The 10402-nt window shown below is 44.5% G+C and overlaps 1 protein-coding gene across 1 annotated transcript; it reads left to right on the top strand.

The window, feature by feature from the left end:
* Positions 1-631: 631 nt before the first annotated feature.
* On the top strand, positions 632-3187 carry LOC124789759 (adult cuticle protein 1-like). The gene is made up of 2 exons (XM_047257214.1): positions 632-682; positions 2594-3187. Exons 1-2 carry the CDS (start codon positions 668-670, stop codon positions 2837-2839), a joined length of 261 nt encoding a protein of 86 aa, XP_047113170.1. The 5' UTR covers positions 632-667; the 3' UTR covers positions 2840-3187.
* The last annotated feature ends 7215 nt before the right edge of the window (positions 3188-10402 follow it).

The following is a 10402-nucleotide window of genomic DNA, read 5'->3' as shown; positions in this document are numbered from 1 at the left end:
GTAGCAATTTTAATGGCCAGTAGCGTAATATAAACCTGTTCTCAGAAAAAAATATGCAGCATTACCTTTTTGAACGCCCCTAGTATATTATTTTTAAATGCCATTTTTTTAAGGTCGCATACCTTTATGTGAATTTCTGCTGTGGTAACAGCCTACGGTCAAACAAGTAGCGTACAATGAAGAACATATGACAGCTTATGCACGTCTCAAACGCTGATTGGAAGAAATAATTTTTGAGACATGCGTACCAACCTCAATATGGTCAGCCACAGGAAATACTCTCGCTACCGGGTCTGCTTAAGACAGTGGTGGTACTATTCTTGTGTCTACAGGCACAGAGTTTAGTACTGCTGCACGCAGACATGGCTACCCTGTGGCAGAAAGTGCGCCACCGTGACGCGCGAGCCTCTGCTTGCGCAACGTGAGCGTCGCCGTAGCGGGCGGAGCGCCGTGTGACGCCGGCCGCCGGCCGCCGGCCCGCGGGTCTGGCGTGGCGTGGCGTGGCGTGCGCCTGGCAGGAGTGTCCGCGCTGCGGCGGGGCGGAGAAAGCGGCGCGGCCTCAGGATGCGCGTCACGCGCCCCGCCCCTATATAAGCGCCGCCGCCGCCTCGGACCGTCACTTCAGTCAGCGATCTCCGCAGACCACAACCACCTTCCAAACCTCACCATGGCCCGTTCTCTGGTGAGTACGGCGACTTGCCGGTCACACGGCGGGTCCAAAGTAACAGGGTAAATTTACACTTCAGATCGTAAGAACTTACTCAGCACAGTCTTATATTTTTGTAATATGCAATCGCTTGTTATATTCAGAGTAAAGTATCGGAGGCCTAACGCTGAGAAAAAATTCCATCGCGAAATTGATCAAATGACTTTCTTCCATTCCTCCATAGTCCACCTGTGTCCCTTTCGTCATAATCCTCTTCAATGCCCGTCTATCACGATCTCTCAGAACACACTTTCGTCTGCGTTTGAAGACAAAAAAGTTTTAAAAATCGTTTTGTCTCAGCAGCATTCATTTTAACGCACCCTGCCTGTTCCATGATTGTGCGAGGAATTTTATTAGTCAGTTCTACCAAACTGAAAGTAGCACTAAAGATAAGAAATATGAATGCGATAAGTGCTGTTTGCATTTGTGGCACATTATTCGAGAAGAAGTTTCATGAAAAAGAGTGATATATTGGTAATTAGCAACCTCCGTACCCAATAGAAGATGAAGACTCCACCCCTGAGGAAAACATTCTTATCTACATTTTCCGCGTCCACTCTGTATCAGTCGAGGGGATTTCATGATTAGTCCTTGTTGATAGTCATTTTCATTTAAGCCTGAGTGCTTCAGATCGGAATACCAATACAGAACGCTCCTCAGCAAAAGCTATGGTTGTTCATTAATTCCAACTGATGTACACGGTTACTCAGCTGCCCCTGCCTAGGGGTTTTATGCAACCCGCGATGCCTTAAATTGCCATGTGGAACTTTTTATATTCTCTTACTTGCTACGTGCAAACTCTTAGTTCTACAGAACTGCTTTACTGCTTCCTCTGTTTATGTATTGTATGTATTTGCTTGTTCAGAATTTACAAAAGCATTCATCTCATAGTGCATTAACTTAAATATTCTGATAGCTCTACAATGTGCTACAATATTCTTAACGAATGTTCTTATAACACTATACAGTATTACTAATATTCTTGAGCCACTCTATGGCTGAATCGAAGAGTCCCTGTATTTCTTTCAGATCACCCTGATAGCCATACACGTCATGCACAAGTAAATGATCTATTGACTGGATTTCCCTGCAGTCATATTGTGAATTGTCAGATGAACCCCAATTGTCCATCAGGTGCTTACTACCAAAACTCGTTCAAAGACGGTCCAAAGTTGTTCCTCCGGAGGTTCAGTCCATCTATCTTCTTATTGTGATCGTCCATCAAGTTTCAGTTCTTATGTCCACTTACAACCTATAGTTCTTCCAAGCTGCTTGCTCAGTACAAAGACTGAATTACACTAGGGATAGGCTACAACCCTGTCTCACTTCCTTTTTACGCGCTTCGACACGTATAACTCCAATCTGGTCCTGTGGAAGTTGCAGATACCCTTTAACTCCCAGTATTTCATTCCTGCTACCTCCAGAATCTCAAAAAGTGTATTCCGGACAACGCAGTGGAAGGATTCCGTCAAGCTGCCAATACTATAGGTGTATCTGTACTTGTCTTCAGTCGGCCTTCTAAGATAAGTCGTAGGGTCAAAACTGCCTTTCGTGATCCTGCAGTTCTCCGTAACTCAAACTGATCTTCTCGAGGTCGAGATCAACCAGTATTTTCATTCTTCTGTAAATAATACACGAAACGACATACTCCTAGTGTATTGTGGACTGCCGTCACTGGAGTGCCAACTGAGCGGGTATCCACGGTATGTCCATCCTCTGAACAATGTAATGTCCGAGATGACAGTGAACTGACGGCTCAGAACACTTTGCGGTATGTAGTAGTACGTGTAGGAAACAGGAGACAGTAGACGCAATTGTAGCTCCAGTGGTGAGGAGCAGGCGCTGGCGCAGCAGGTAGAGTGACCGCCCCGGCTCGTGTGTCCGCAGGCTGTCGCCGTGCTGCTGGTGCTGTCCCTGGCGTGCTCGGGCGCGCTCGCGGGTCTGCTGCCCTACGCGGTGGCGCCTTACGGCAGCTCGTACACGGCGCACGCCATCAACCACGAGGTGGCCGCCCCCGTGGCGGTGCCTGCCGCCGCCCCCCTGGTCGCCGCCCCCGCCGCCCCCCTGGTCGCGGCCGCCCACGCGCCGCTGCTCGCCGCCCCCGCGCACTACACCTACCTGGCACGCCGCTAAGCGCTAGACTGCTGTCGCGCTGGCCGGTCGGGTAGATGCGGCGGCGGCGGCCACGCCACCGCCCTGACAGCAGAACCGCCTCTGGACTGAAGCCGAGACTGCGACCGACCTCGGCGGCGCCTCTGCCGTGGCGACTACCACCGCCGCAGAGGCCTCTCCAGAGGGCAGCCACCGACCCTGCGAGACCAGCCGCAGCCTTCCCGAGGGACCAGCGCCCAGCACGGCGTTCAGTGGGAGTCGACCTTGTCCTGATCCTCTGCAACACCCATCTTTCATACTTTTGTACAACCAAAAATGTTTGCCCAAATTAATTGCGTAACTGTTGTAAATAAAAACTTTCATGCATAACTGGCCAGTCTATCTCTGTTCACCCTACAAACAATAATTTTATCAAATAGGTTGTCGCGCTGCAAATAATTTTAACAATTTACTTCAGCTGACTGACTTCGAAATTTAAAACTGCGTGGACCAAATATCCATAATATTAGAGTACTTGTAAAAATGATTCTTCAGGTGTAAGGCTGAATCGGATAAACGAGCTTAGGACTTTCGCCATACTGACAAGCCAGTGTGGGGATTAAAGAGGAGTTTTCAGCTCTGCACTCAAAGTCCCACATGTTGTCACACAGAAGATGTTACATTCCCGGGTTTCTACATAACTAACGATTCTGTTTCTCTTGAATGTAGTCTTTTCCCTATGGCTGTTGAAAATATGTTTTGTGATTACAATTTCGACATTTTGACATTTACAGACATACTTAAAGCAAACGTTATCATCACATAAAATTGGAAACCAAAGTAGTAGGGGAGACCAGGGCGCATGTACACGAAATTTTTTCAGAATCTTTCATTTTTTTGTTATATTTATCGTGCTTAGAATTATTTAATCATATAAAATGTTAATATAGCATAATTTGCAAAGTCAAAAAAAATCGCTCAAATGGCGCTAAGCATTATGGGACAACATCTGAGGTCATCAATCCCCTAGACTTAGACCTTCTTAAACCCAACTAACCTAAGGACACCACACACATCCATGCCCGAGGCAGGATTCGAACCTGCGACCGTAGCACTCAAGCACCTAGTACCGCTCGACCACAGCGGCCGCCTTACAAACAATCCAGTTCAAGGAACATCCGCAGCTGAGCATTACACCAGAGGCTGAAAATACCGCTGCAATTGTAAAGTTCTTTTATTATCTCACGACCGGTTTCGGCCTCTTACACGCCCATCTTCAGGTGTCGTAACTTGGTGCTGTGAACACCGAGCGCTGCGGTGGACGTGTACAAGGCACGGTGTCCTACCTACGAGCGCAGAGCATACTCTTGATTTCTTTTTGTTCGTATCTTTTGAAATGGTGAATATGAAAGCAATTTTCAGTCTCTTTATCAGACTGCAGCAGATTTTAAGAGAAAGGAAGAAGAACAGGACGGAACTTTCGTTCAGACGCGAATGCCTGCTAACAGACGCTTTGTAAGGACTGGTTTGTGAGAGAAGATTAAGGAGGAGATACAAGATGATAGACTACATAAACGGAAGCGAAATGAAGATCATGGATAGTTATCATGAGAAAACCTGCGTTTGTGCAGGACTAATGACATTAAGTAGGCCTGTCCACGTTTTTCTTGTTCTTATCAGTCCCTGCTCTCATAGAATTAATTTCTACAGACTGAGATTCATTAGGTTTTAATAGCTTTTTTTTAAAAAAAATCTGGTTTTTTAGTCTCCTGTGCGCTCATTTTTTTTTAGATTATGTTTGCAACTACGACTGTCTTCAAGTTTCCTTGATTTGGATATCAGTTAGGATGACAATGAAAAATAGTCCGCAGACGTGCCACAGAACTGCGTGAACGTAACTGCATCGTCAGGTCTGAAATAATTTCGAAACTACAGTAGTAACTTCCAGGCTTTTAAATTATGCAAATGTACCTTGTAAATTAAAATAATCTCCTGTAAACGAACACATATTAGCCTATTCTCAGTTCTAAAAGGTATGATCCCAAGGAAGTTTGGTATTTGAGTAAATACATTTAGTCACCATCCACAAAAACACAAATATGTTCTCTGGACTACAACTTTAACTCAAAGAAAAGCGTTCTGCTTAAAATTGGCCCATATGCAAACGTGCCCTGGTCTCCACTCCTTACAGAGAATATACAAAAATAAGAAAACCCCAAAAACGCAACACATTACCATGCGTAATACGGCATAAAAAACCCATTGGAATTCCAAATTGCTTCCAGTCGTCTTGGAATGGATAAGTACAGATCCTGTGTTTTTCAATAGTATCTGATACAATTCTTCCTGGAAACTTGTGGGAAGTTCAGGTAACCACGATGGAGTTGGATGGTGATCACTCACCGTTCTCTCCAAAGTAAACCACAAAGGCTCAGCAATATTGAGATCTGGTGCCTGAGGTAGCCAGAGGGGATGCGTCAAGTAAGGGGCAATCTCCTCTTCGAACACGGCATCACAATTGGGGAACAAACTTTGGACCATCGGATGAGTCTGATCAGCCAACCGAACTGGCGTTTAGTTCTGCAGTTACTTTTGCAAGTCTCATCTTCTTATTTTTAGTCACAATCCTCTTCAATGAACGTTCGTGACGATCACTCAACATACGATTTCGTCCGCGTTGTGATTTAGCAGATGATACTTTGTCGTTTCCCTGTATTTTGTCGCTTTCCCTTTGTGTGGTATAATTCTTCGATATGGTGCCAACTGAAACACCAAATAATTATCCATCACGTCGATTAAAGGAAAACACCGAAGCAATTCAGAGGTGGGCTGCTAGATTTGTTACCAGTCGTTTCGATCAACACACATGTATTACGGAGACGCTTCGAGAACAAATGAAAAACCCTGGAGGGGAGGAGACATTCTCTTCGAGGAACGCTGTTGAGAAAATTTAGAGAGCCGGCATCTGAAGCTGGTTGCAGGACGATCCTGTTGCCACCAACTTGCATTTCGCGTAATGTCCACGGCCATAAGACAAGAGAAATTAGAGCTCTTATGGAGGCATATAGATAGTCGTTTTTCCCTCGATCTGTTTGCTAATAGAACAGGAATGGAAATGACAAGTAGTGATAGAAAGTACACTCCGCCACGCACCTTACTGTGGCTTGTGGAGGGTGTATATAGGTGAAGATCCTTTGGTTACTGAAGCACCCGCCAATCGAGCACCACGTTCGAATTCACTTAGCTCCCACATGATGCACTCACAACTACATGAAACGATGACTCCGTATTTTTGTCCAAGCTCTGCATGTTACTGGGTTTCTAGCCCACTGACGATTATGTTTGTATTGAATGTAGTCTTTCCGCTTATGGCTATTGAAAATATTTAATGGAACTGCGACTCCGACATTGTGTCATTTTCGAGCATACTGACAGAAAACATTTTTACCATATGAATTATGCCGGTACCAAATATAAAGGTAATAGATCTGTCAAAATGCAAACATAAGGAACACTTACGTGGCACGTTTAAGCCCATTGTGATATACTAGAATGTAGTTTCCAGCTGTTTGGATACAAATATATATTGTGGTACAAGTATACCCGTGCTCCCACACACTATGTCTGCACGAGCCATGTGGCGAGCTCAAAACCAGGATTTCTCTATAATAAAAATAACAAATGTATCAACAATATAAACTAAAACTAATTGCTCCTTTAGCCAGCTTGATTGTTGGATTTCAACAGTGGGTAAATGAAAGAAGGATGTGAACGCACAGACAGTGTGAGCTAACAAGTATGAATTTATTGGTATCTGCAGGAATCATCATTTACCTTATTCAAAGAAATTTCGGGCTTGCAGCCGGTCATCGTAAACTTCATTCCACGATATTTCGGCTGGACAACTGCCAGCCATGTTCAGGTGAACCGAATGAGGACTGACGAAGACGTTCTCCGCTCCGTCTTATATAGTGCGCTGACGGTACTGCCGCGCATGCGTTGACGTCGCGGAGACAGAAGGACCACACCGCCCAGCTGCAGCAGACTCGCTGACGGAACTGCAAGACTCAGCTGCCGTCGGTATTGTGGCTGGCCGCAGCTATCGAAGTCTTCTGGCGTCTTCGCCTCGAACAAATTTCGGAGATGACGGGTATCCACGCGTTATTCAGTCGGTAACCACTGTCACGGTTCATTATATTTTTTCGCAATGCGTATTTCATCGGATTCCTTGATAATGAACTCCCAAAAGGTTGTTGCTGAGGCCAAAATCGAAGTTTTGTTCAAAATGGCTCTGAGCACTATAGGACTGAGGTCATCAGTCCCCTAAAAGTTAGAACTACTTAAACCTAACTAACCTAAGGACATCACACACATCCATGCCCGGGACAGGATTCGAACCAGCGACCGTAGCGGTCGCACGGTTCCAGACTGAAGCGCCTAGATCCGCTCAGCCACACCGACCGGCCGAAGTTTTGTCATAGTCCATTGAATGTCTGTTGGAAATACAATGTTCCGCAACTGCAGACTCACTGGGTTGAAGTAGGTGAGTGCAACGTTGATGTTCGGTACAGCGCTCTTCCACTGTACGCGTTGTCTGTCCTATATAGGCCATACCACATTGACACGGTATTTTATACATTACCGCCTTCCAGTGATAAATCATCCTTCATCGATCCCAGCAAATCTGAAATCTTAGAAGGAGGACGAAAAACCACTTCCATATGAAAATTATTAAGAATCCTCGCTATTTTGAAGGAGATATTTCCAACGAAGGGAAGAAAATCCAGGGACTTGGTTGGCGCGTTCTCCTCTTTATTCACTTCTCGGTTCCTGGCTTTAGTTGAGAAAGCCCTGTTAATTTTGCCAGGTCGAGTATCCATTGTCTGTGAACACCGCCTTTAAATGTGCATGTTCCTTAGGCAAATTCTCTGCATCCGACACCGTACGTGTCCTGTGCTCAAGGATTTTAAGCACACTCATGGTTGGGGATGGGTGATGGCAACTTGAAGAATGCAAGTACAAATCAGTGTGAGTGGGCTTACGATAAACGGAATGTCCCACCGAGCCGTCACTCTTCCGTTTAACCAAAACATCCAGGAATGGAAGACAACCGTCTTTCTCTAGTTGCATAGCAAATCGAATATTCTCATGGATGGATTTAAGATAATGAAAAAACTCCGTTAACTTTTCTTCTCCGTGGGGACACACTATGAAAGTATCATCGACGTATCTCCAAAAAACAGTTTGCTTAAAAACCGCTGATTCAAGTGCTCTTTCCTCAAAATCCTCCATAAAAAAGTTAGCAACCAGAGGGGACAGAGGGCTGCCCATGGTGACACCGTCAGATTGTTCAAAATATTCCTGGTTAAACATAAAACAGCTTGAGGAAAGAGCATGCCGAAACAAAGCAGTGATGTCCGATTCAAACTGTTGACCAATTAGCGTCAAGGAATTCGCAAGAGGTACTTTTGTGAAAAGGGAAACTACATCAAAACTCGCTAGAAGATCCGAACTACTTAAGATGAGAGCCCCCAGTTTGATGATAAAATCAACAGAGTTGCGTAAATGGTGTGAACACAGTGAGTGTTATCTTGATGTGGATATTGCACGTGGGACTCTTCTAAGCGAATATTGTGATTTCATGCGGGGCCTGCTAAAGTAAATATTGTACCTTAACGCAAGCCGGGTTGTAGCAGTAAGCACAGTGCACATGATTGCGCAAAAATTAAATGTAACTTCAAATCTTGTTACAAATGTGGATCAGTTCCGCACAGTGCTGTTTTAATGTTGTTTCAGTACGGACCTTGTTATCGAACGTGTGATTCATTTATGTGAATCGTGAGTTACTATGTTATACAGTGTGTTACAAAAAGGTACGGCCAAACTTTCAGGAAACATTCCTCACACACAAAGAAAGAAAATATGTTATGTGGACAGGTGTCCGGAAACGCTTACTTCCAAGTTAGAGCTCATTTTATTACTTCTCTTCAAATCACATTAATCATGAACGTACCAGCGTGACTTCAAACACTTTGTTACAGGAAATGTTCAAAATGTCCTCCGTTAGCGAGGATGCATGCATTAACCCTCCGTCCATGGAATCCCTGATGCGCTGATGCAGCCCTGGAGAATGGCGTATTGTATCACAGCCGTCCACAATACGAGCACGAAGAGTCTCTACATTTGGTACCAGGGTTGCGTAGACAAGAGCTTTCAAATGCCCCCATAAATGAAAGTCAAGAGGGTTGAGGTCAGGAGAGCGTGGAGGCCATGGAATTGGTCCGCCTCTACCAATCCATCGGTCACCGAATCTGTTGTTGAGAAGCGTATGAACACTTCGACTGAAATGTGCAGGAGCTCCATCGCGCATGAACCATATGTTGTGTCGTACTTGTAAAGGCACATGTTCTAGCAGCACAGTTAGAGTATCCCGTATAAAATCATGATAACGTGCTCCATTGAGCGTAGGTGGACGAAACGAAAATGAGCTCTAACATGGAAATTAAACGTTTCCGGACACATCTCCACATAACATCTTTTCTTTATTTGTGTGTGAGGAATGTTTCCTGAAAGTTTGGTCGTACCTTTTTGTAATACCCTGTATATGAATGAATTCTTTGTACAAGTTGAGTCTGAAAAGTTCTTTGCATGGTTTCGGAAGATAAAAACACAAGAGTTACAAAAAAGATACCTTTACTGTCCTATAAAGTAATCACCAGCACCTACAGCACACTTCTGACATCGGTTGTGAAGCTATCGGAAACTGTCGGTAAACGTTTGTTGTGGAATCACTCGAAGTACCGTGGTGCGCGTTGTAGGTCATGTACATCATTACAGGAGATGGGACCTGGCGTTACCAGCACGATCCTGAGACCAAGCGACAGACAGTGGCGTGGTGTTGATCGCGTTACTCGCCTCCCAAAATATGTCGGTTGGCAAAATACAAGAATGAAACAATATTGATCACCTTTTTAGAGGTCAAGGGGTTGATACATAACGAATACTCACTCTAAAAAGGCGGGGAAGGTGATGAACACCATTCCCCTGACTGTCGTTTGGTCTCCAGATCGTATTGTTAACAACATGTGTCATCTCCTGCAGTGATACGGATATGAAGCAAAACCTGATCACAGTGCTTTGAGCCATCACACGAGAAGCTTTCCATGATAGTTTGCAACAGCTTTAAAATAGATGTCAGAAGTATCTTACCGCTGATTGTGATTACTTTGAAGGCCAGTAAGGTATTTGGTTGTAACTTAAGTTTCCTTAATTTTCTGAGCCCATACACCGAACTTCTCGCAAGTATATGTAGCTGGCGTACTGAACACTTAGACCTAAGCATGAATAGTTGAACAGTACATTGGTGATCTTAGTGATCCGTAGTTGTTAGTAGCGATTTATTCAGTTTTGTGTTACAAATAAGTGAATATTTACTGATATAATGAGTGACTGTCATCATAATTATTGAATTCCAAAGGCCGCATGCGGCGTTATATAAAGTGTTACGTAGTATTTGGGTCGCCTGTGAGGACAGATTCGATTGTTTGTATTAACTACTGTAGTTATTTTAAGAAGGTGTTTGTGTTATTCAGGCTCTCTTCAAGT

This window comes from Schistocerca piceifrons, chromosome 3 (genome assembly GCF_021461385.2).
Source record: "Schistocerca piceifrons isolate TAMUIC-IGC-003096 chromosome 3, iqSchPice1.1, whole genome shotgun sequence".
NCBI lineage: Eukaryota > Metazoa > Arthropoda > Insecta > Orthoptera > Acrididae > Schistocerca > Schistocerca piceifrons.
This window is presented reverse-complemented; position numbering and strand designations above follow the sequence as displayed.